Genomic DNA, 26,719 nt, shown 5'->3' with positions numbered 1-26,719 from the left:
CACAGCAGTTATATTTCTCCACACCACCAGCGAGTTCCTTCCGCCTTTCACTTCCACCTTCCATTACAGTGCAAAAAAAACAACCCAATACAGAATTTCTCTTCAGAAAATGGCAGCTGAGTTGGACGTTCCCATGGCCTCAGCACTCCTCGTTTCCTCATCTCCCAGCTGCTTGTCTCTCGCTTCCTCCCTCTACGCCTCTGTCAGGGGAAGCAGTACCATCCCACTGTGGGACAGCTGCTGGCACTGCCCTGATTCTGCTCACAGAAAGAGGGGAAATGCTCCTGAATCGGGGCTGCTGATCAGGGCACTGGCTGCCCAGGGCTGTGGGTGCCCCATCCCTTCAGGTGCTCAAGACCAGGTTAGTGAGGCCCTGAGCAGTATGATCCAGTGGGGAGCAACCCTGTCCACAGCAGGGTTGGAACCAGATGATCTTTAAGGTCTCCTCCGACCTAAACTGTTTGTTCTATGATCATTGGAGAAGGGGACTATGTCACCTCCCGAATTCCCACCAATGCAAACCATTGTCTGGAGGCACCAAAGCATTGAGGGTTTCCAAGCACAGGGGCCACAGGAAGGCTCCCTAGAACCACTTTTCCCAGGGCATGGGATTCCAGGGAATCCAACAGACTGAGACAACAGACCTGCAGCTGGAATGCTTGGGAAGCTGCTGCAAGCACCACCACTGCTGGGATTCATAGAGTTTGCATCCCCTGCCAAGCAAGCCTGACAAATCAGGCCATGCACAGAACACAAAGACACCACCCCTATATCACCATTAGACCCAAAGCCTACCCATAAACCAGGAGGTGGGAGGCTAGAACTCTGTTCCTAGGAGATGAAGACTGCTCTCTACCAGCAGACAGGATGTTTATAGACACTTAGTGCATCCAGGAGAAGTTCATCCCTCTGTCTATTGATGGTTTCCTTTTTGCCAAGAAACACTCAGCATCACCAAGTCAGACACAAGGAAGGTACCAGCAAAAGGCACTCACCTGGAGGAGGTGCAGATCTGCATCCCAAGTGGTAGAGAGCTTTACATCACTTATTCTTGATGCATCAAGGGAGTAAACAAATGACACCAAACAAAACCAAACCAAACCAAAATGGGAAGACTGGCTCTATAACTACATGTTCTACTAAGGAACTTGCAGAAAGGCTTGTTTTCCTCTCTCAGGTTTTTGTATGAGCCCACAGTTAATCATCCTGATTGCAAAAAGCTGAGCCTCCCCCAGGAGCCTATCTCCTAGGGTTGGAATGGGCAGCTCCCAGCACTCCCCATCACTCCAGGCTTAAATGACAGAGGGCTGCATCACCCCAGGGAAACAAAAAGATGAGATGGGAGGCTGGGGAAGGGAAATAAGAGGCTGATTGTTTTTCACACATCTGAATTATGCAGATAGCTCCTGCACAGCAGATGGGATTTCAATTTGAGCTTTTATTGGAAGAAAAAGCACGTATCTCAGCCAAAGTGACCAAACCCAGCTGGGGTTTTGTGTTTTTTTTTGTTTGGGTTTTTTTTTTTAATGCTGCACTTGATACTCTTTGGTAATCACGGGTTTCACTACAGGTAATACCCACTCAGTGAATAAATACAGAGCCCCAAAAGGGGTGATGTGCTGCTTCCATTGTGATGTGGCCAATGGTGCCCTTGAGATGTAATGCTGCTGCTGGTTAGGGTAGGTGTGGGAGCACTTTAATCCTTAAATACATTTCCAGGACACCTTGAGCCCTCTGAGCTGTGTTAGATATCAAGCCCTGCAGTGCCTGGGGCTGCCCTGCATCCCTGCCCCCATGGAGGGGAGCACTGGAGCCAGCCCAGCCATTTCCAGATGCGGATGGCAAAGCCCAGCCTGCAAGGAGCCCCTCAGCTTGAGGGGAGGGCGATATTTTTGGAGATGTGAAATAAATGACTTATGGATTTACCTGCTTTCTGCTGCTATGGATGGTGGTTGCTCAGCTCTCTCTCTGCTCATCTGTTTGCCATACCCAAAATAATGCAGACACAGAGGGCAAGAAAAGAGCACCTCACTACTAGGTACGCAAACACCAATCTGCCCAAATGGAAACCTCCCTCCTCACCAACCACCACCAAACAGTTACACACGAACAATAGAAATCTCCCAAGGATTACCAGCGTTTCTCGTTATTTATATTTTTTGATTTTATTTTTAATTTTTTTTATTACAAAAGAGAAAAAAAAACCAACCCAACAACCATTATTACAAAGGCACCATTTAATGGAAGACTTCTGCCAGGGAGAACTCTCAATTCAATACTTTTTGTGAACAAAAATTAAAATCCAGAGGCATAAACAAATAAAAGAGAGATCTGTCCAATCCCATAGCTTATAATTACGCAGTTTCTTCAAAGTCAATAGAAGCTTCTGTTAGAAGCCATAGAATGAGAATCATATGGTTGACTTTTAAAGTAAAGGAGAAGGAGACCAATGTTTGTTAAAAAAAAAAACAACAAACCAACAAACTCACCAAAAACCAAACAATAAAATAATAATTAAAAAAATATAGAGATTGTTTGGGTACCGGGTATTAAATTCAACAAATTTACCTTCTCCAAACCAGTCGCCATTGGTGGCACAGTTGGCAATTCTGATGCCATTTGCTCAGAAAGCTGGACTTCCACAGACCATTCCAGCCAACATTTCCCACTTCTGGCCTTGGATTGGATGGGGGTTTCAGTGAGCTCATGGCCAGATTCCCACTTTGGGAGCCTGGTTTTTGCAGAGCCCATAGCTGACAGCTTGGAGCAGGGGGATTAATTCATCCCCAAGCAAGGCAGCCCCAGGGCAAGCATTAAGCATCTCTCTGTGCTGCTGAATCAGGCCTGAATTAGGCACCTGCCCTTGTCCATCATAGGGAGCAAGCCCAAAACCGGGTATATCAAAAAACCCCAACCCAACTATCCTCAAGGTGGAAACTTTGTGGTCAAAAACAAATAAAAACGGTCTTAAAAATATATACATATAGATATGGCTTTTCATTTTTTTCCGATGCATTCCATTGGAAACAAAAATAAACTTAAGGGCGATATTTGGTTTTCACCGATTCTGTCCTTCCCCCGTAACGTGGGCAGGGCGGGGGGATGGAGGCACAGGGCATGGTCAGAACCCACCCGAGTTCTCCTTCATCTTCGCCAGTAGCCGGGAGTAGACGGGTGCTGCAAAGGGGAAGAGAGAACGGGGTGGGACAGATGCATGGACACGCTCCCCTCTCGGGTATGCTGCATTTTGCTTGCAGCAAGGACATAGAATAAACTGTTCTTTAAGGGATGGGATATATGATGGAGCGAAGAAGTGGAGAAGTTGTCTTACCTAGCCGAGGATTCCTTTGAGAAACCTGCGTGGGGAGAAAACATTGTGTTTGAATAACTGCAACAAATCCCTGACATGGCTTTGCATGCCAGTACATTCACCCTTAGTCTCCAAAAAGATGTCCATAGTTACACGCAACATATAGAATATTTCTATTTCTGATGTTTAGCTACTTGCCAGTTCTCCTCACACTGCCAAAAGTGCTGAAGAAGAGGCGAACAAATGACTATTTGGTGCCATTTGCACTATTGGAGGTTGACATACACAGCAACGTGTCAAGGTGTACAAGGTATGCTATCAATGGTAGCCTTCATGTTGAAAAAGTATCACTTCTTAGACAATTAAATAAAGATGATGGATCAAATCAGAAAACATACACATTCACTCTCTTTGGAAGCCAAAATCTCCGTGTGACGTTATCTTCAAACCATGGTAACCAAAATGTTATTTCAGTAGCTCTACAACGGTGGATTTTTTGCTGTTTTTAACTTTTACCTTAGATAAAGCAGATGCCTGTTTGAAGATCTCTAATGCAGGGTCCGCGGGCTCATCACCTCTTTCTTGTGGCCTTGAAGCTAAAAGTGGGACAGAGACAGCACTGAAATACTAGACACATAAATACATATTCAGACATACAGATGGCATTCAAAGCACTCAGGCTGCTTCCTTAGAGTATCTCAAAGCACGTGCTGAAAATCCCATAACATCTACAATAAAGTAAAGTAATTGCTCCCTCCTAAAGCAGAGAGCACAGCTCCAACAGGACATGGCAGCAAAGCAGCCGCTCCAGCAAGAGCAGGCTGCGCTGTACACCCATCATGCATGCTCTTCTCCATGTTGTGATGTTGCTCACTTTACACACGAGGTAGTTTTGGTGACAGCTCTGCTGTGGTGGTGTGGCTCTAAGCACTTCCAAGCACCAACCTACCCTGAGGCTGCAGGACGGAGCTCACAGCATGAATCACACCATTTGTGGCCATGATGTCACTTTCAGCAACGGGCTCCTTGTTGACGTGTATTACGTGGTTTTTCTGTTCAGGAGAAAATAAAGACAAAAAGTAGAAAATGAGAAACTTTTGTCATCAGTGCTTTCCAATTTTATAAAACCTTCATTTGAACTCATTCATTTACTAGATGGTTGTAAGCATTTTCACTTCCCTTGCCAACCGAAAAGAGCATAAAACCAAATGATCAGAGCAGAGCAGCCAGCAGGTTTTGGAGCACAGGCTTTCTCTGTGGGCTGGGTGGAAACACTGCACATGCACCAGCATCCTGGCACAAGGAGGGATTACGATGGGGACTGCAGCAGGAGTGAGCAGACCATGGACATGGCAGAGGTCTGCCACATGGGTTGGCCAACTCAACACACTCTGGAACAGCAACCTTTCCATTTTTGTCCTGCATTTTCTTCCTTATGCACAGAGAGGGCTGTGAGTTACATATTTTCTGAGTTATATATATGTATATTTGTCCTCAATAGGGAATTCCACATTCTCTTAATGTAGTGCAGAATTTCTGAAATGAAATTATACATCTAAATAAATCCTGCTGTGTTAGAGGAGCCCATGCAGAGATCATTTTCATTACACTGAAAAAGACATGTTAGCTGAACAAGCTATTCATTTGATTTATTTATGTTTTTTTCCCCATGACTCAGGGTTAAATTTATAACAGCTCCTGGAAGTCATTTACAATTGGCCTTCTGGGGGGAAAGCTGAAGCAAACCACATCTCAAGGTTGCCAACTTGCTGACTTGAATACATGGCAAGTGTCCGTCCACTACAGCCCTAGAAACATGGCTTGGTGGGACTCGATGCACATGTAGGACAGGCTCCCACATCACCCAACTAAGCAGACATCCTTTGTGCCCTGACATGGGACTCTGGTCACAGACCACGTCCCGTCAGCGCTGACTCACCATGCTGACTTCCAGCTTGTCTCCCTGCATGGACTTGAGCCGAACAAGCGCGCTGACCGCGCCGCTCACCAGGATCTCATCAGCCATGTGGAACTTGAGGATGCTGGCAAGCTCTTTGGCATTACCTGGGGGAAGAAAACATTTACATTTACATCACAGCTTGCTTCCTGCGTTTCATCTGCTGGAATGACCCTACATGGAAAATATCATCATTTCCTAAAAGGGAAAGGAAACAACTTAAAACTAAAAAGAACTGTCGGAAACCCCATGGTTAGAGCTGGTTAGGGCACTGAGGCTGCTCCTGCCTGGGCAGGTCAGGATCCCTATAAGACCATCTTCCCTGAAAGCATCCCACCTTGACACATATCAGCCCTGCCCTACGCATGAAATCCTTTTCTCTTGGCGATGCAGTCTCCTGCTTTTCTCACCGTGCACTCTATGAACCTTTTTCTGTTGCTATTTTCACTTCTCAATGAAGTTTAGAGGGGAAAAATCTTCTGTTAATAGGAAATTACAGAGAGCACCCTGGTACTTGCAAACATTGATAGTTTCATTAACACTAATGATACTTTGCAATAATCTCCATAGGTGAAACTGCAAGATTCCCATGTAGGAAAGGGAAAAGTGCAGGAGAGACAGACCGAGCTTTGAGCAACCTGATTGAACTGTGGGTGTCCCTGCTCATTGCAAGGGACTCACACCAGATGAGTTTTAAGGGTCCCTTCCAACTCAAACCATCCCATGATTCTATCTCACTGACGGTACACAGACCGAGAGCCCGATCATCTCCCCAATGGGGTCTCTCTCTATTCTTTTAGCTGTCCTCTGAAACAGATCTTAGGAAAGCAAGAGTTTTTCCCACCACCACCTATTTTCCAAGAGGCAGCCATTTGCACAGCATGGGTCAGCAGCCCTCCTCCACATTCTCCTTTCCAGGCTGCAGCTAAAACCCAGAGCAAAACCCAGAGAAAGAAAAAAATGGCCTTCGCATAGGAAGCCTATGAAGTTCCTCCAGCAATGTGGACTTCCTGTTTTGCTGCCTATATCTGATATACACTCTGAGCTTCCTTCCCATTAAGTTTTTCTAGGGTGGTCACCACTCGCACTGCACAACCTCACCAGCGTGATTCACCTCTTCGTCAGAAGCATAAGCTAAATATTTGCATGAAAAAACAAGAACATCTGAAGTGCCCACATCTGGGATACTTCATTCCTGCAGCCGTTTATAATAGCTGCAGAACAGCTCTGAAATATTTATACATTAAGCCCTGCACTGGATGTGGAGTCTGATATCACCAATTCCTCATCCATGTACTTAAAAGGATAACCAGCCACCACGGGCAGATGCTTCCTGAATTATGACATCAATGTTTGGTTGGGTTTTAATGACGAGAAGATGTTACATTGAAATACCTGGCATTGTTTCCAACCACAGCCATTTTCCAGCACGAAGAAAATAAGAGATCCTGCTGCTTATTCAGAAGAAGGTTATTAAACACTCCCACGCTTTTCTCTACCACCAGTCTGCATGCCTGTGCTTTTCAGGATATTGGTCTCCATCTATGCTAGACCAGGGTACCAGTCAGACTTCCAGCTTTACCCGTGTATGCATAAATGGAACAACAGCTCCATTCTTTTAATAATTAAATTTCATAGAGCGCAACTTGAGGCTGACCATGGATGATGTTTGCTTTCTTTAGACACCCCAAGCCTGCGTTATTAAAAGCTACGTTCTCACTATCATCCCTGATGTGCAAGGCAGAGACCTCCTCAGTTTCTCTAGAAACACCTTTAAAGGTGTCTTGCTCACATGAGCCCAGCCAAACTGAAGTCATAGGAAGTTTGTAGCACACACTACAAACACATCTTCCCAGCACAAGTATAAGCCCATGGCCATGCTTTGTGTGAGGGCTCAGTTCCACTCCTTTCTGGGCACTCTCAGCTTTCTGCTGCACTGGGCTTTTCCAAACCAGTTGTGTAGGAGCTTCATGCTCCCAGCAGACAGGGTCAAAGAATGAGATATGGCAGAGAACCCAAGCTGTTCCTTCATACCACACCAACAACACACGGCAGCTGAATGCTCTAGAAATGCTCACCCATCAGTTTGTTGAGTTCCCCCTGTGGCATGGCTTGGAAAGCTTCGTTGGTTGGAGCAAACACAGTGAAGGTACCCGGCCTGTTCAAGTTCTCCATGAGACCTGCAGACTGGATGGCAGCCACCAACGTACTGCAAGACATGTAAAACATTGATGGCTTCACCAAAAACTACATTAGTTGGTCTTTGAGCTGTAAAGTTACAAATGCAAAATCCTGCTGGGGTCCAGAAAGTCAATTAATCAAGGAGTTGACCAGATAGGAGATGATCCTGCGAGGCCCAGCAGGAACAACTGAGAAATGACAAAGCAAGCTGGGGCTGCTGGACTGCTAGGGACAAAGTGGCCTGTAAGGAGACATGAAGGCTTGGCCACAGCAGTTCTGATAGCCGGAGGTGGCTACAGAGCTTCTTACTGTAATAATGTACTCACAAGGGGGACCACACACTCTTGGCTCACAATTCAAGGAAGCGTTATTTGAAGTCTCACTCCCTATAATTTCAGAATGAGACTGTGGTTTTGGGTGCTCTTCCCATGTTAAAAATGTTGTGTATAGTCAAGACTATGATCCGTAATAAATAGAATAGCAAATAGAAGCAGCTCTTCTGCTTCTAACTGGCACCCAGGAAGAGCAGAAAGGTCACCTGAAGCGATGGTCTGCCTTGAGAACATCCATCACTGAGCCAGTTGGTGGGGTCAACATCTTGTCCACACTAAACAGTGTCCCAAACCTTCCTCTCTTGTCGTGGGCAGCAATGCAGGCATTTTCAATGCACAGATTCTGCAAATGCAATTCCGGAAAAACAACTTTATCAGCCTATGCTGGGAAAGGGAGATTCGGGATAGGACAGAAGTCATCTGTGCGGAGCAACTGCCTGTATTTAGCATTGCAAGCTGCACAAACTCACGTTGCGGTACACAAACACTCTCAGTTCCTTGTCACCCAGCGTCTGCAGTTTCTGACCATGGTAGAGATATTTAGAGGAGAGCTGGTCTTTAACAATGTGGTTCAGCAGCAAGTTCTTCATATTGCTGTCAACAGTGGGACGTTTATCTGCAGCCAAGAAAATGAAGACAGAACTGGTGACTCACTCAGAGTGACCACAGAGACACTAAAAACGTCCACATGCAGATTACTACCCACACAAGAGTTTTTAATTTTGAAGCTACATGTCACCATCTACAGCTGAAGCATTTGAGAGAAGGTTTGCGTGCTTGAACACTGAAACTCAGCCAAAGAGTGGCAGCTCATAGCAGATGTGTGGCCCAGACCAATAGAAGAGTGGGATTTACCCCACATCTTACCTTTGAAGACCTCATTCACTGGGGCAAGGAGGGTCACTTGCTCATTGCCAGTTAGATGTGAACTTAGCCCAGCTTGTCTGAAAAGGTTCATAGACTCAGAAACTTCAGATTCCTGGGCCAACTCAAACAGGGTCTTAGCTGAAAAGAAAAGCAATGCAAAAGCAATGTAATATGTCATTAAATATAATCAACTCACTGCTACAAAAAAAAAAAAACAACCCTCACATACTCTAAATCTTCTTTGACAAAAAAAAAAAACAGACAGAAGAAAGGGAATGAGAGATGAAATAGCGACTCCCATACCTGAGTCTGGGATCAGCAGCTCATTGACAAAGTGGACAACACCGTTGGTAGCCAGGATGTCCTTGTTGGCAATGATGGGCTTCCCATTGAGCGTCAGCTCTTCCCCACTGCAGCCCACATCCAGGGTGGTTCCTTCCAGCGTCTCCATGGTCAGCCCAGCAATGATGGCCTCAGCACACATGGCTGACTTCAGGATGTGATGGTTCAGCAGGTCTGCGAGAGAATCAGAGTCTTAGCAAGCTGGAAATATCAACCCTGCAATTACTGCAGGTTTTTGGGGATAATATTCTAAAGATGAGGGCCTCTGAAGTACAGAGGGAGCACAGGGCTCCATGACACAGGACGTGCAGCTATTTCAGACTGTGCTGGTTTTAATTCAGCAGTCTGTGAAATGAAGTGTTCTAAATGGATGGTTTTTTAAATGCTTTTGTTAACTTCAGAAAGGTCTTGCGTGATTACTCAATTCATTTGCCAAAGGAAGTTACACTGATTAGATGCTAGCGCTCTTCTTGCTATAGACTGATAGAAATCATTACCACAAAGAGAAGTGCTAAGAAAGGACTTGGAATGTTACTTCTTTCTTTCCTCTGTATCTGTTAACACACTCTCTGCCATATCTACACAGCTACATCCAATGAAGCCTGGACTGTCCAGGCTTAAAAGATGGAGGATGTCAAATATGCTGACTGAAACTATGGTTAGACTGTACCAAGGAGTTGCTCAGATCTATTTGAAAAGGAATTCCAAAGAACTGCAGAATAAACTCTGATCTCTCTAAGCACTTACCCCTCAGGGCTTCTGGGTCCCCCAGGATCCTGTTCAGCATCTCTCGTGGGATCTTCTCAAAGGCTTCATTGGTTGGAGCCAGAAGAGTGTACTGGCCTTCGCTCTCCAGCAAGCTGTTGAGGTCAGAAGCAGCCACAGCAGCCTTCAGAGAAACGAGAAGAGAGGGTAAAATGCATCCAGCCAGAATGCAGAGGTCAGCAGCTTTGTCCAGGCAGTCACTGAGAGCCAGATTTATTACAGCTTTTAGAATTTCAGTGCACGTACAAAAGTCCTGAATAGCTTCTTTCAGCACTTTGGTCCCTCTATAAATTTGGCCAGGCCTCTTGGTTCTCTTGTGCTCCAGAAATTTGAGTACAAGAGCCTTTTTGGGCCAGTCTTAGAGCCGGTTCGAATACCCCAGTGTGCCTGGAAAGGGTCACTGCAGTTCCAGTAAATAATTCAGACCAGACTTTACAGCTGGCGAACTGCAGAACTCCTCTGCTTTCCTCTTTATTCCTTAACTAGGCAGATAGCAAAGCAAATATGTTGGTACGCATCAAATCTGAAGAGTTAACTGCTCCTAAGGCTGGTTTTGTGATACAAGAGAGAAGGGCTGGACTCGGTCTGTGTCTTCCTCCTGACAGCATCAGCAGGATGACAGTTATTCTCATAAAAATCAACTGATACTGAGCACTCTTCCTACAGCAAAACAAGCTCTATTGGTACAAGGATGTTATCAGTAGCTGTAGAGTTACAGCATTCACACACTGGCAGACTTCACTAGCAGTGGAATGAGTGAATATCTACAAGGGGCCCTTCAGCACACATGGGTCAGACTCACCCGAAGGGTCTCCAGGCTTTCCTCAGTCTCAATGATGTGCTGAATGCTGTTCGTGGTGGTGGAGATGACTTTGTCAATGACATGAACCACCCCGTTGGTGGCGTGGTGATCAGCTTTCAGCAGCCTGGCACAGTTCACAGTCACAATCTGCAGAGGGAAAGATGCACAGGGCGTTATGGGCACTAAAACAAGAAGGTGAAGCAGCCACCGCTGTTATTCCATTTCAAACACAGTGAGCACTCGAATATTGAACCAGCAGGAGCAGAAATGTGGTTTCCTAAGAAAAAAAAAAGACCACAAAGAATGAAAGTGCTCTTTCAAAAACCGTTTGAATGGTGTTGTGTTTAAAGAGCTCCGAAAACAATCAGTGGTTTTGTCTATGCAAGAAAATATGCAACATCAAATACCTACACAAGTATCATGTTATACAGCAACACAGGCAACTTCCCTGCAGCAGCATCTACCGAACCAACCACTTATAAATAGTCCTTTTTAGCTCCTTCTAAACTATCCTGAGTCAATAGTCTTCAGCCTAAGCATTACATAGGGCTGGAGAACAAAGAGCTGTACAGGAGCTGCAAGACAACACAACAGCAAGCCTGCTGTGGGCAGGTTGAACGCCAGCATCTTACCCCATTGGGATAGTGGTGGATCTGGATGGGCAGGTTCTGGTACATGGAGTTGAGCGTTGTCCCATGTTTCAGGTCATCCGTGAGGACCCGTTTGTTCACCATGTGGTAGCGGAGGGCGTTGAGCAGCTCAATGTTGACATTGCTGACCAAGGAATCCAGTGTTTCCTGAAAATCAGCAACATTCCTTTTTCAGCACTTGTTCATTGTTTCAGCTTGTCCTTGGGCACAGTCAGGAGGTTTGGCTGTACCAAAGGGCCACATGTGTGTGTGTGTATGAGGTGATGTGTTCAACCTTATGCCACCTGTGCAGGCTCAGAGCTCTAAATTCCATCAAAGCTCATCTTTTGCCTTAAAGCATCAGCGAGCACCTCTGGCAGCCCTGTTCTTGGTAGACAGATGGGGGTCATGGCATGGACACAAGCAATAAGGTGACCAAAGGCACTGACAAAGAGAGGTGATCTTCCACACCAGCTTTGCTGCTGCTGCTTGGGGGCAGAGGCTTCAAAATGACCAAGAATAAACAAAGCAGTAAAGAAAAACTGAAAGAGATGGAAAGTTCCTTGTTGTCTTACTGTAATGTCTAACACTAAGAAGCAGGGAAAGCTGAATAAGGTGACTGCTATATCCACCCCCTGCTGAGCACTCATATCACTGGGAAGTGCTGGGCTCTGTCAGAAGCAAAGCTCTGGAGCTGACAGCAGTTCCCATCTTAAAAATTCCCTGCCCTTCCTACACCAGGATGTGCCTGTTCTGCAGATGGGGCTCAGTCTCCATTACAGGAAGCCAGGGGAAGAAGAGAAAGAAGGAGAACAAACTCTTACAGCAGACAAGGAAGCCCAGGCCTCGTTACTTGGGGCGAAAATAGTAAAAGTTCCAGGTCCTTCGATTTCTGGCCTCAGGTTGGAGCGGTCGGAGTAGAGCTGCGTGGTGGCAGAGCCCACCACTCCCAGGGTCTCATAGATGTTTGAGAGCGGCAGTGCTGAAAGAAGACAGGTTATGTTCCCCAGACCCCATTAGTCCTCTCCCAGCCCCCACCAATGAATGAGCTTTATCTCCTATTAAAGGGAATTCTGCCCAACTCACGCTGGCCAAAACAGAACTGAGCAGAGACTGGCAGAACTGTTACTCCATCGTTACCTTGTATTGCATTTCCAATAGAGCTGTATTACTTGTTGGAAAGAGTAATTCCCTATGGCCCTCCCATGCTTGATTGAGTTTAATTATATCCAAGGTTTTAAGTTGTCTGGAATACTTTGCACGCTTTGAAGCTAATCTGGCACTCAGCTGGTGCTCTGCTGAGTCCATTTTTGACTCATTCAAGGCAATCTTGTGCACAAATTGCAAAACTCAAATCCACTCCGAGTAATTTTCTAGCATTCTCCTTAACTGGGCTGACGTAAGACTTTAAGGAGTCTAAAAAATGTCAAACATGTTTTTACCAGCTGGGCAGCCTTTTTCTCCAGGAACTTTTTCATATCCAGGACAGCACTCGTAGCTGATTACTCTGGAATAAGAGATGGATACAAGAGATTAACCAAAGAGTGTTCCACTGCTTTTCCTATATTAGCTATAGCCCTGCCTGCACTCATCCCTATTTGGTGACGTTTCTAAAGCAGATGCTTCCTCAAAAACATATACTTGAGCAAAAGACAAACCGTACCCATCATCTCCTCCAGGGCTGCACATTGCCAGCTTCTCCACAGAACAGAAACAGAAACTATTTCTTTTCAAAACCACCCTTGCCCAGCTATTTTGTTGGTCTCTGTATAAACAGCAATGGAGACTGATAACAACAGGCCTAGCAGAAAACCTCTGTAAGGCAGTGAGCTCAGCACCAGCTCAGGACCTGCACGGGACAGAGAGGTGAGGCACAGACCTATAAGTGATGGTGGACCATCTATATCTCCAAGTATCTCATAGGAGAGGACTCCGAAGAGATGATGATATATTCCTGCCTATGCAATAGGAGAGGAACTAGGGTGATCTTGATGGTCCCTTCCAACCCAAACCATTCTACGATCTCCAGGTATCTCCTAGTGGGATCTGGTTCCAGCTGCTTATTTCCCAGCTGTTTTGTTCCAACATAAGCCAGCAGTGAATACTGAGCACCCACATATAGCACAGAGGGTTTCAAACCAATGGCTGCGCACTCACTCAATGCACACAAGATTAAGGACTGAGGAAACTCAAGTGATTCTCTGATCCACGACAGAGTGAAGCAACGCAATACAAACCAAAACACCCAGTACCTCCGATATGTATTTGTATTTCTGGCAATGGGAATTCTGTTCATTGAGTTCATCTCCTTCCTCAGAAGGATCTTGGGATCTCCCAGTGTATCTACTGGGTTTGGGCAATGGACTACAACTCCAGTATGACTGCTCTACTAAACTAGCAAAGTGTTTCCCCAGTGCTTCATCCCACTCTTATCCACCCCAGAAACCATTTGCTTGTTTATAGCAACACTGGCATGACAGATCCAGAGGGGAAAGAGCATCTCTGATCTTGGCTGCTTGGAACCAGTGACGGATGTGCATCCACAGCCTGAACGCTGCACCCATTGTCTGCAGCTCAATTGGAAATAAAAGAATTCATCCAATTCTGGCCATTAAAGGGAACGTCACCATATAACCAGGAAAAAAAATATATTAATAAAAGTCAGTCTGGGAGTAGCCTGTTTATTTTTCACAGGAGCTTCTTTCACTTGTTGCTCTTAGGCTCAGTGTGAAAGGAGCAAGGCCATCTGATGGATGGGCTGGGGTAGTGACGGATCAATATTCCTCCTAAAGAGATGTGTTTCCTCTGTGCTCCCAGCTGGATTCGAGACAAGTCCGGTGCACACCCACTCAGAGAAAGCAAAATGCTCGAGCTTCAGATATTTGTCATCATTTTAACAGTGTTAACAAACAGTGGAAATGCCTGGGGTTTAAGAGGGAATTCTTCGGGGTAATTAAGAGCCGGCAAGTGAAACAAATACCTGCTTTTCTGTGACAGAAGCAAATAAATTCTGTCTCACGGTTTCCTAAGAGAATTACAAAGCAAACCCAGACTGATTGTCTAGACATTATATATTCCATGTGGGAAAGAGTTTGCCTAAAGCAATCCCTTCCTTTGACTACTGGAGATCTTAACACCCTGCTGCTCTGCTCTCCGCAGCCCCCCCGTCTCACGTTCATTACACTCACTTTCTCCCTCTGCCACCTCCCTCCCCCTACCTCTGATTTTTCGGTTTTTTTCCATCCTAGAAACTAAATCCAGTCTAGACAGTTCTCCTGGTTCAGAGCTGTAATCAAAGACGAAGAGCTGATTAAAAAGAAATCATTGCAGAGTTCAGCATAAATAATTCCTGAGTGCTGACATAGGCTTTAAAAGGCTTATTTATGGATCGATGGGAGCTGAACGAGCTGTGAGGAGTGGGAGGGATGTGGTGCACACAGGGCTCAGTGCCGGGGGCTGGAACAGGAGCTGAGGGCAGCGGGATGGGACAGGACCACACCGCCTGCTTTTTGGGGTGGGGGTCACTTCCTGCATCACCACACGGGGGCAGCTCATGGCAAGAAGCACCAAGGCCAGAAGTGGGGTCAGCTCCACTTGTGGGCAAGCTCCTTTGAGCCTCCAGTCTCACTCACTCACCAAAGGGAACCACCAGCATCACCTGGCCCTGTGCGCCAAGTTCACCATTCACAACCTCCCCTCCCATCTTGCCCTGTATGATCTCAATAGGGATTTTTTTAAAGCTTTCTGAATACCAGGAAAGGCTGGGTGGACACAGAGGTGCTCAGCCAAGCACTGGCCCCTACAAGGAACCAATCCCAGGGCTCATGGGACTGTCCCTTTGGGTCCCTCTGGTGACCTTGCCCATGGCAGGGGGGTTGGATCTAGATGGTTTTTGAGGTCCTTTTCAACCCGGGCCATTCTATCATTCTATGATCCCCACCTTCAGCCACGTACCCTGCTGTGGCTGATGGGTGAATCCATCCAATGTGACCTCCCAATGAGCCCAATGAAACATGGATACAGCTCGAGGGGCTGCTCATTGCTGGGGTCTGACTGGTACTGCAGCCACATCCAACCCCAGGGAGACACATGACTGTGGCTGCCCTGCCCCATTTTCAGGATACGGTACCTTACACATCTATATGGGAACAAGGGTGCTTCTTTGATATGTTCTTCTCCACAAGCCCCAGCTTCACAGGACAAACAATCTGACCCTGCTGTCCAAAGGCTTTGGCTGTACCAAACCTTTAAAATCCAAACGATTTGGCACAAGAACCAAATCCAGGTGCTGGTGTCACCCCAGCTGGCTCCACACAGCAGCACGGGTTCAATAAGCAATGCTGTCCTACAAAGAGCACTTGTCACCCACTCTACAACACCTCCAGCCACAATTTCCTGACCCCCTCACTGAGAACTTTCAACTTGAGCCTTCATAGCTCTTCAGCCTTCGGTCTGGAAATGCTGCACTCCTAAATGGCAAAGGGTCTGAGCGCAGGAGCAAGCCCCTTGTTTTTTATTAGTCATTGTTTCACTGCTGGGGCATTCTTAGGATCTGAAATTAAATTTTAAGTGCATTTTTCAAGGTAATAAAAGTAAGCTTAGGCACATATTAGTGAATAAAGATCCATTTGTAATAATTTCCTGTAATAAAACCCATATGTTTTGGTTTTGTAAAAAGTGTGCCAGAGATTCATTGCTTCTCCTGAGCTGAGGAAAGCACAAAAAATATAGTTAATTCAAAAAAAAAGAAAGAAAGAAAAAAGGAAAAGTAACGAAGGGCAGCTCACTGCTACCAGTTATTCCTATAATAACAATAAAACATGCATAAGTCATCCCATTCTCAAAGCAAAAAGCGTGTGTGGGAGGCATTCATTGCAACCCCCACTTCCAAAAGAATGAGCCCAGTGCTTAAGGGAGGCAGGAACATATAAAAAGCCCAGTCACAACGACGAGAATATACTCTAAATAAACTATTTCCTTGGCCTTGGAATAACCAACAGTGGAAAATTACCTAATTACCAAAACAATCTTGTTTCAGTGCTCATTAAAATCAAAGCAGTGTCAGACTTCTTGCCAACTGCCTTATCTCACTTCATCAGCGAGCAATGCAATGATAAAACGTACATAAATCCTTTATCTAATTTTTCCCTCTAACTGCGTGAGCCAGCACTTTAACAAAGAGCAGAAAAGCAGAAAAAAGAAGTGTAGATAAAGAGGTGAGAGTCCCCTTCTGATGCATGAGCTGGATTTTCCATCACACACATCCAGCTCTGGTGCAGCGCTCCACCCCAGTCCGCTGGAAGATGCTGTTCAAGAAGCAAGCCTGCAAAGCCACACCACCAAGGCTGGTGCTCACAGCCAGAACTTGGTTCTGTCAGGTGAGAGCTACAGAGCAATGCCACACAGCACACTCTGCACCTCTGGGAGCGGTACTGGAGCAGCACCTGGAAAGCGATGTGCCTGGAGGCAAGACTGAAGACCAAACATATCCTAAGTGTTGGGTTAGATGATCTTCTTCCAACCTTAAAGATTCCATCATTCTAATCTCTCCAGTTTCTCAGCATCTCTGGACATGGTAAGAGGATGGAAAATAAAAGAAACTGAAAAATCAAAGCAGTCAAATCTACCTTCCTGGAGCCAGGTATCTGCACCTGCAGCACACTTCCAATTTGTTATACCACCAACCCTTAACAAGCAAGTAAAGATAATAGGTCAAAAGCGAAGCAGATGCACTGCTTCACATTCCACTTCATAGACATGGAAAAAAACGTTTTAGGAAGAAGAAAGAAGTGATGATGCTTATCCAGAGAAGCTCTGGTAGGAGACAGGCAGTGGGACCCCACTGAGCTGAAGAAATGCATGCAGCCACCATGGGGAACACCCAAGCGAAGGCTGCAGCCTCCAGTTCTGCTGACACATGTGCCAAATCCTGACTATTTCTGGGACTTGAGGTTATTCTCAGAGCTCTGCCCCACGCACAGGCCCTGACACTGCAGTGAGAGTCCACTTGCTGCAGCACAGCAAATAAGATCCTTCATGAACAGCTCCTGATTGCTTCCATACGCCGGGAGCACCGCGTCCAGCGGGAGCCATCGCCGGCAAACGTCTGTAATCAGAGCTGTCCCAGGGTGCTCCAGAAAATCTGAGTGAGGCACACATCCTTTGTTCTGCATCAGCATATAAGGAGCAGAGCAAAGCCTGGGCTCAGAAAGGGCTGGGAAGGGAGAAAAGGACAGTAAAATCCATTGTTGGGATGACGCAAAGTGAAGAACAGCGAGCAAATTCCATGTGTAATGGGAACATTATCTCATAGGTTAACACACAGGTTAATGCTGCATGTGCTTTCTTCTCAGCAACGCATCATTGGAGAAGACATTTGGGTAAAAGCGGGGAAAAAAAGGCTGGAAGAGATCAGCCCATCTCCTCGAATGACATCACCAAGCACTGCCAAATGCCAGTCCCTCCAGCTCCTCCTGGAGATAAGCGGGTGAGTTGCTTACTGCAAATACACATTGGGTTACTTGAGGTTTTGTTTCTGATGTGCTTCACAGCTGAAGCAACCCAGGGCTGGCACCTCCTTGCCCTTCAGTGATTTTAAGGGCAAAGCAATCCCACACCCACGGCACTACCTTGTTTTGTTTGGCAGCTGCGCTACTCCCTTATCAGAAGAAGCGAAGATGATACCACCCTGCCATGCCAGGATCTGGTCCATTGACATTAAAAAAGCCACTGTTCAGCCAAGATGGGAGTCTGAATTCTGATCATTCCAATTAAATCTTCCTAGATTTGGTGCTTTCATAGAACTAAGGGGGAGCTGGTTTGCTCCACATGAGGGGCAATTCTGCCTCCCTCCTCATAACACCAACGCAGATCCATAAAACCAAACCCAACAGCCAGCAAAAACAGCTACACCAACAAAGGCAACAGCAGCACAGCTCACCCCCACTACAGACCTCAATGCCCGCTGTTTACTACAGAACCAAGAGTTTATTTAATCAGCAGTAAGGAGCAGCACGTTCCTATAGATCCAATTACACATCACAGGGGGCTGCACACAGAGGATGGTTCCTGCTGTTTGTTCTAGATCAGCGACTTCTCACAGCACATGATTTCAAGCGAGGAAAAGCTGCTTGGACTTTGATTTCATCTATCCGAAGCCCTGTTTGGACTCCAAAAGGCTTCCCTGCTCCCAGCTGCAGCCTGGCGCTGAGTCAGGCATGCACAGCCATCATTATCTGCTGACTGCATCACTTGCAGGAATGTCCCCGGGCTGCTCGTGCCCAAACTTTATACAACAGCTACTTGAATATTATCACTTAGATGTGGAATTGGCCCACGAGTGTAATTAACTTTCCTGGTGGAGTCATCAGAGCGCTGGCTAAAAGCAACACCTCTCTCTCTTTATTTGTTTCTACTTCCAAAGAAAACATGTGCAGATGAATTTGATGCTCTCTCCAATATCCACCAGGCTGCCTTTGCTGCTTAACCATTAGGAGACATCTCCATTATAGCATCCACACTTACAGCACCATACAAGTACATGTAGAAATGCAGCTAGCATAAATCATCAGGGTTTGAATAGCACAGAATCATAGGATGGTTTGGGTTGGAAGGGACCCCTAATGGCCATCCGGTCCCACTCCCTGCAGTTAGTAGGGACACCTGCAGCTCCATCAGTGCTCACAGCCCCTCAGCCCAGCCTGGGCCATCTCCAGAGATGGGGCACCCAATATATCTTCACCACCCTTCCTGTAAATAGTATTTCCTTATATCCAGTCTAAATCTCCCCTCTTTTTGTTTGAAACCACTTCCCCCTGTCTAATCACAACAGACCCTGCTAACGAGCCTACAGACACAGCGTTTTCCATTCTTAACATCTCAGTATTTCAGAATCACGTTTGTCACAGGGGAAAAACACAAGACAAAGGCATGTTTTCAGCAGCAAAAGGCTAAAACAGCTCTTAACATCCAACGCACACACCCAACACGCACTGCACCACGTGCCTCTCCATCCCAGCACCCAGCAGAGGCCTTGGGGCAGCCCTGGATGCTCCCCAGTACTCACGTTGCCTTCCCACAGATCTTCCTCTGGTACCACTGCTTGCAGTTGGTGAAGTATTTCCTGTTGGTGCCAATCAGCTTCTGCACGGCACAGACGTTGGGGCTGCAGGAAGGACAAAGCAGAGAGGGGTCCATCAGGAGCCCAATAGCAACCGGAGGGGTCAGTAGGGAGGGAGTGGGGTGTGTTGGGGAGGTCACAAAGCAAAGGGGGAATGGGGAGAGCTCTCTCTCCACTCTGCAATGTTGTGTTTTCTTCCCCATGTGCAAAAGCCCCACATCTCGCCATCTTCTACCTCTCCCCAAAGTATGTAGGAATAATGGTTTGGCTGAGATTTCCATGGCAAACAGCAATTTACAGCCCGGAGTCCCGACTGAAAACTAATACATTTCAGCAATAATTCAAACATTTCCCAAATGTTTATGGTTCAGGAGCTCACAGAAGACAGATATGGATCAGCAGCCAAAATGGGTCCTTCTGCTGTCTGATGGGCTCTACCTGTGCTGGAGGTGGATGCTGATGGGGAAGGGCAGCACTGCGTGGGGTGGCACAGACCAGCAGTGGCTGTGAGATCCCAACCTAGCAGCTCCCAGGAGCAGCCCCTCCACCAGCAGAGGCACTGCGTGTGTGAATCATCCCAGTGAGAGCTGACAGCAGCCTTTCAGCTTTCTAAGAAGCTGAGAGCAAAGCTGTGGTCAAACAGGAGCTGACTCGTGTCTGCTTTGGCCAGCACAGTGCTTCCCTGCTCCTCCCATCGCCACCACTTCGCACTTCGTGTGCCAGCAGCTGTGGCCACGGGCATGGCACCCTGTGCCCACAGCTAGTGTGAGTGGGCACACATGTCATTCCCTTGCTGTATGTGAGGAATAAGTATAGAGCATCTATTATAAAAGAGTAGAAATCACAAATCCGAGCATCCAGCTGGCACAGGCTGGCAGCAGCTCAGTGCTCTCCACACTAAATCACAGCTGAGAGACACGTCTGTGCTCTGTGACTCAGCCCACCTCAGCTCCCCTGGCCCCGCCGCACTGAAATGTGGTTCCAATTAGATTGAAATTCCAAATCTCGCCTCGATTTCAGCGTCTGGCTGACGGCGGTGGACAATCCCTCTCATATCCATCTTGACAAGCCTGGCTACTGAAGGATTTATTTGATCACTTCCCCCACGTCCCCGGGAGCAGCCTGCCAAGAAAACCCCAAACCGGTGCTACTTTCCCCCCCTCCTCCCTCACTGGGACCCAGCACTGCAGGGGGATGACCTACTGGGAAAAGCTCTTCCCTGGTTTTCCTCCATGCAGAAAGGTCCCCTCAGGGCTGTGCTGTCAGTGATTCCCACAGGCCGGCTGTAGTAGCGGCTCCCTGCTGTGAACATTCTGGGTCTTTGCCCAGTCTGGCTTAAAATGAATTTGTCAACACTCTCCCCTTTCCTCATTGGAGTTCATCACCTCTGCCATAGTGTTCCCAGCATGCCACGCTGATCAAACCATCCATTGTTGGGCTGTGCTGGAGCCCAGCGCTCAGCAGGCAGAACTGCTGGGTTGGGGACAGCCCTGGGAAGGGGCAGAACAGAGCGGGGCCCCTGCACAGCCCCCTGGGTCTTGCAGCCAGGCAATGCTCAGAGGTTTTCATCTCCAAGTGCTAATGCTCCCTCTATACTTTCCCCCTCCCAGACCTGAACTGATTCACTTAAGAGTTAATTAAGATGTCCGAGTGTTGCTGCAGAGCCCAGTGCTTCCACCTGGCTCTCGCTATGAGCACTGATGGCACAGGGGATGCTGGCAGCAGAGGTGCACTCCTCCTGCACATCCCTCCTGCAGCCACCAGCTTTGAGGTCTGACATCACTGCATCCCTCTGACACATCATCCATCGGCGTTCAAAAGTCAGATTAAAACTGAGCGTGGTGCAAGTCGTGCTCCCCATCAGGGAGGGACCCACGAGCCAAGTGTTGTCATCAACTACATGGGATTTATCCCAGCACAACCTCACCACCTCTACAGACCTTACCACATCTGCCCGTGTGCTGCCCTCAAGCAGTGCTTTACACCAAGGCTGCACCAACTCACAGCTCTGAGCAAACCTCTGCCTTAGGAACAGCACCAGTGCCGGGCATTTACTTTGTTTCTGATCACACAGAGATGAAGAACCAGGCTGTGTTTGTAGATCAATCACTGCGATTCGAGATATTACAAACAAACATCTGCTCAGAGTTCACCTGTTAGATTCTCTATCTGGTCAGACAAGTCAAAGCGTTCCCCTCCATGTAAATACCGGGCTGGATCCCTGCCAGGCAGCATCAACCTGCACTATTTCAGCCCAGGTCATGAAGGTTATTCATGACCGTTCGGCGATGCATTTCAATGGAGGTTACAGCTCAATCAGCGCCACCACAATGAGCAACAAAAGCCACCTAAAGCTGCTCTCATCGTTTCACTCCAACTCCTTCCCAACACCATACGAAAACAGTGGGAGCAACCATGAAGACCTGACAGGTTTTCTACCTGCGATGAGCTTGTTGCTCATCCAACAAGAGATCTACCTGCACTGCTGGGATACTCCGTATCTCAGAAGGTCTATGATTAAAGAAGTGATGACTTCAGTCAGGAAAACATTCAGGATGTTCAGTCAGACTAAACTGGTGCTCACCCACAGAGATATCTTTCTGCCATTGAAGCCATTCTCTTTTTCTATACATCCATGAAAACAATAATTCCTTCCATGGGATGCTCAGCAATTCCAAATCTGGGCTATTTCTTTTTTCATCCCTTTGCCTTAATGAGACTGATAGCACCGCTGAGTGACCCAACAGGGCATCGGGACTATGAAGCATCCCGAGAGAAAGGGGGAAAGCTGTCAGAGGAAGGAAGAAAAACCACGGGGGAAGGAAAGAAAAGTCCTGAGGGAAGAAAAGTCGCAGAGAAAGCAAGGAAAAGTCGCAGGGGAGGAAGCAGGGAACTGATCGCAGCCCGGCAGCTGCACCAGCAGAGGGAAAAAAAAGTTCTGTGGGTATTTCTTTTGCTTTTTCTCCCCCCTCTCCCCGCGGGCAGAGCGGAGCCGCCGCTTACCCGTGCTGCCGGCCGCGGAGGCGGCTGTGCTGCAGGACCTGCTGGTACGGGGACTTGGCGGCGGCGGCGAGCCCCAGCGCCAGCAGCAGCAGCGGCAGCGACGGGCGCCTCATGGCCGGGGCCGCTTCGGGAAGGGCCGGACGGGTCGGAGCAGCCGCGCGTCCCCGTTAAATGCGGCGGCGGCGCGGGGGCGGGGAGCGGCGGTGCGGCCCCGCGGGGGGAGCGGAGCCGCCGCCCGGCCCGGCCTTGCGGGAGGGAAAGCGGGGGGGGGGGGGGGAGAGGGAGGGGAGTGGGGGCCGCCCCGGGGACGGCATCCAACCCTCGGGCCGCCTGCCCAGCCCTCCGCCGGTCCCCGAGCACGGCGCTCCTCCAGCCTCCCGCCGGCGCCTCGCTTCGTCTGCAGTGTTTTTCTTTTCCTCCCGAACCCTTTATTCCGCCCCCCTCACCGCTTCCCCTAAGTCGGGTCCCTGTTGTGCTCCGGGGGGTCCCGTCTGATCCTACCCCCGAGGGAGCTGCCGAGCCGGCCCCCAAGGCGCTCCCAGAAGCACCTTTGTCCACCTGTGCTGCACCTTCTCACGTGGCTGCTGCACGCCTCCAGCTCTCAAGGCCGTGCTTGGTGAGAGGCTTCTTTTATAGCCCAGTAGGAGCAGTGAGGCTGCCGTCAGTACCCTCTGCTAGACCAGGTTGGTTGTTTCCCCTGGGTTAAGCCCGGGGCTGAATTCAGCAGTGAGCCACAAGCCAATCCCTTACACCAAAAGGCTTCAGGCACTGCAAGGTGCCAGCCTGTCGTGGCTGACATGATGGTGTTCTGGGAGCCAGCACAGCCCTGCAGTCCGCCCTGGTGTTCCAGGCAGCACAGCAGCTTGCATGGGAAATTTCCACCCGAGCTAAGAGCAGACAACAGACAACACTGCACGTAACAGCGACGACAGCAGAGAAGTCAGACCTGCACCGAAGCCATCACTGCACCCACCCCGTGGGTGCCCCATAGGAGAGGGGCTGAAACGTGGGCGGAGCACAAACCAGCGCTCCTCGTGCAACATCAGCACACTGACACAGGGAGGTGGTGGAGTCACCGTCCCTGGAGGGGTTCAAGAAACGGAGCTGTGGCACTGAGCACACTGGATCAGCAGGCATGGCAAGGATGGGCCAATAGTTGGGTTAGATGGTCCTGGAGGTCTTCTCCAACCTTAATGATGGGTCCAGGGTCATAGAAGCCTCGTGTCACCTGGCTCCCAATTTCCAGCCTGATGCACTGCAGCATCCTAGCCTCATTCCTGATGAACTCAATCCGGTTGAACCAACACCAAACTCTAAGTGCTCTTTCTTCCCTAAATCTTTCTGGAAGGCAGAAGGGGTCCTTTGTGGCCACTTGTCCTTAGGGACAGACTTAAAGCCTCGAGGGGATCTGCAGGCTACAGGAAGGGCAGCAGCTCAGCAATGGACAGGAACTGCAACGTAGCCAGGCAGCAGCCACTGAGCCAAACAGAAGAACTCTTTAGCAATAATAAACATTTTTTATTTACTGCAGTGGGAGAAGTATTTTTGTAAATAAATCTGATTAGTGTAAACAGCATTAATTCTCTGGGATAAAATACACAAAGCCTTGCCCCAGTGTCAGGTTTCCTCTCCTCAATGCTGCCTCCCTCAAACAGATGGATCTCAAAATCCTACCTGTAAGGGCTCTTGCCTCCAGCCTCAAAGATGAGGAATAGACTTCATATGTTACGGAGACAAAAAAGGTGAGATATTAAAGCCTGTGAGGTATTGCTTAACCCCAACCTTCCTCATCTAGATCTCATGTTTTTATCTCCTGCTGCAGCTTTCCTCCTCCCCGTCCTTCTCTCCCGGTCCCACTGCCTCCTGGTTCCTCTTCAGTGCATCCCCATTCATTACCCCATGCCAGCAGGACTCTCTGTACTGACCAAGCCTTCAATTAGTTCCCATGAATCACTTTGAGAGTGGTTTGCCTGTTTCAAAGGAATACTGCAATACACTGGGCCATCAGACTGTGACCAACCCATTTGTGAATGGCCAGCGCTTTGCTTTGCACTCGCCTTAACCTCTGCGTTCAGACAGATGCTGAGTTTGAAATGAAATCCATGTGCAGCGAGCTCTGTGCACACTCATACAAATACTCCAAAATCAATCACGTGGAAAATTGCACTTACACAAACAGACACCGGCATGCATTGCAGGGTAACAGCTGCTCCGCTGACAGAGGGGGATGGCAAGACATGCTCCAAAGCCTCAGCAAAGAAACCTACAGCAATCACAAACATCTATTAGTGAAAAGATTCGGCTGTGTAAACAAATCTGAAGGCTGAAATTACTGAATCATTCAGAGCATGTTTTTTGCTTTGCTCCATGGCTGCACAGGAAGGCCAACAAAGCACCACCTTCCCACCTCCCCAGTAACAGCCTTAGGGAAGGTGATGGGCGCCGTGGTGATGGGTCAATGGTTGCACTTGGTGGTCTTTTCCAACCTTAATGATTCTATGGAATTTAAAGGCTGCCATATTAAAGATCTGCTTTCCTCATAGTAGCACAGGCAGTCATTTCCATGATGAAAAGTTGTAGCTGTACATGGTACAACCCACACCCCTGATACAGACTGGATCTCCACTGAGTTTCACACAGCAGATACTCCTTCACACCAAGCTCTCTTTCACCACACAGTCCTCATTGTTTCCCTTTGTAGGCAGCTTCATCTGATGTGTCTGGAGGCTGCTGATAAAGGAAGAGGGCTAATCTTGCTTTCCTCACCACCCTTCATGCTGCAGGAGGGAACTGGTGAGGTTTATCTTTTGGCTCTTCTCAAGGCTCTGTCCAAAAGGCACTGTGTGTGTGCAGTGCTATAGCTGCACTAAGACAGGGATCAGCAATGCGGAGAGCTGGAAGCAGCACAGCCTGTCTTGGAAAGCCCAGTCCAGCCTGCAGCCTGCCTGGCCTTTGGTGGATGGTCAGAAAATCAGAATAAAATACAAACCAGAGTTGTGGTTGGAGACAGAGGAAGAATGTAGAAAACAAATGGAAAATAGAGAAGGATAGAGAGAGGAGAAAATGAAACATGCTTTGGCTGTGATATTTAGGGCCAGGGACCATTGTCTTAGAATGCTAGAAATAGAATCACAGAATCATTAACGTTGGAAAAGACCTCTCAGATCTCCTGGTCCAGCTGTTCATCTATCACCAATACTGCCCACTAAACCATGTCCCAAAGTCCCACACCTACATGTTTCCTGAACCCTTCCCAGGACAGTGACTCCACCACCTTTATAGAGCCTGAGAGAAAGAAACCCCTCTGACTTTATCCCCATCACAAAGCTCTGCCAGTTCATCAGTCTGCAGCACCCATACAGGGCCTTCCCAGCCCCTCTGGGTTCCCAGTGGCTTGCAGAGCTGCCATGCTCCATCCCAAACCCAGCTCTGCATGAGGGAAACCAGGTGGAACGACTGTTTGTTTGGGCTCTCCTTTCTCATTAAGCCCAGAGTTATTGCTGGATGCCTCATTAGGTCTGCACAAATTAATTAATGACTACCCCATGGACATTTAGCAGTGCAGCAGCCCTATGCACTGCAAGGCACCCTGCTGCCCTGGCCCTGGGGAGTGCTGGCCAAAAAGGCAATTACACATTATACTCTGCTTCCTTTTAGTGTGTCACTGAGATGGAAGAAATATGTGTTTCATCTTCTCTGGGATAAACAAAACAACTCTCTTACCTCACTGTGTAAGCTTGTAACTGTCTTCCCACATTAAATGCTTTGGGATAAATCTGTTTCAGAAGGTCTCTGCGTTGCTCCGTTTCTTCTGCGTACACCGATGGGCACAGACACAAAACAAACCCACTGAAACTACTGAGCAGCGCTGTGGGGCCAAGCTGATATCCCCCCCATCTGTTTTCTATTTCCCCCTGCCCATGCTGCAGATATACGATACAGTAAAATTATAGGGCAGGAAGTCGCAAGGAGCAGCAATCCAACTTTCAAGGAATAATTCAGCATCACTTAGTCAGATTGTCTGTATGTGAAAAAGAAAAAGGAGATAGAGAACAGCTCCCACAAGGCACTTCTTTAGCTCTCACATGTTCTCATTTTGTTCCTTATCCCACAATTTATCTTCTTGTTTTCAGCAAGCCAGCAACGAAGTAGAAAAACCCCAAGAAATCCTGGTCTGACGTATTGTTCTGGGGAGTATTCGTTTCCATGCGTTGCTGCATAAGCCATGGAAAAGTCTGTGCCATCACTGGAGAGCAAACCACTTGAAGAGCAGTCTGCAGCCCTTAAAATGGATAAAAGCAAGTTGTTTCTGGCCCACTTCGACTGATTTAAGGTCTGATAGACGCTCAATGTCAGCGCCGTAATCTGCTGGGCTTGGCTGCTGGCCACTTGGTAATGCAGGAAGAGAGCAA

General features: G+C 47.9%; 1 protein-coding gene across 1 annotated transcript; it reads right to left on the bottom strand.

The window, feature by feature from the left end:
- Window positions 1-2,459: 2,459 nt before the first annotated feature.
- On the bottom strand, window positions 2,460-22,770 carry TGFBI (transforming growth factor beta induced). The gene is made up of 17 exons (XM_072348161.1): window positions 22,308-22,770; window positions 19,251-19,349; window positions 12,628-12,692; window positions 12,010-12,167; window positions 11,189-11,353; window positions 10,557-10,703; window positions 9,737-9,878; window positions 8,951-9,163; window positions 8,648-8,785; window positions 8,251-8,396; window positions 7,987-8,123; window positions 7,346-7,476; window positions 5,250-5,374; window positions 4,260-4,362; window positions 3,827-3,906; window positions 3,332-3,356; window positions 2,460-3,177 (listed from the first exon to the last, which is right to left on the bottom strand). The coding sequence occupies exons 1-17, from the start codon at window positions 22,418-22,420 to the stop codon at window positions 3,122-3,124; spliced, it is 2,043 nt and encodes a 680-aa protein (XP_072204262.1). The 5' UTR covers window positions 22,421-22,770; the 3' UTR covers window positions 2,460-3,121.
- Window positions 22,771-26,719: the final 3,949 nt, after the last annotated feature.

This window comes from Excalfactoria chinensis, chromosome 13 (genome assembly GCF_039878825.1).
Source record: "Excalfactoria chinensis isolate bCotChi1 chromosome 13, bCotChi1.hap2, whole genome shotgun sequence".
Taxonomy (NCBI): domain Eukaryota; kingdom Metazoa; phylum Chordata; class Aves; order Galliformes; family Phasianidae; genus Excalfactoria; species Excalfactoria chinensis.
The sequence above is the reverse complement of the archived record's forward strand: the minus strand, read 5'-3'. Positions and strand labels throughout refer to the sequence as shown.

Bases quoted from the DNA above. Each gene is read 5' to 3' on its own strand.
- TGFBI (XM_072348161.1), bottom strand. From the start codon at position 22,420: ATGAGGCGCCCGTCGCTGCCGCTGCTGCTGCTGGCGCTGGGGCTCGCC. The intron at 12,168-12,627 runs GTAAAAACATGT...GTCTTCTTTCAG, and splicing joins AGAAAAAGGCTGCCCAGCTG to CACTGCCGCTCTCAAACATC. The intron at 3,907-4,259 runs GTAGGTTGGTGC...TCCCACTTTTAG, and splicing joins CTCCGTCCTGCAGCCTCAGG to CTTCAAGGCCACAAGAAAGA.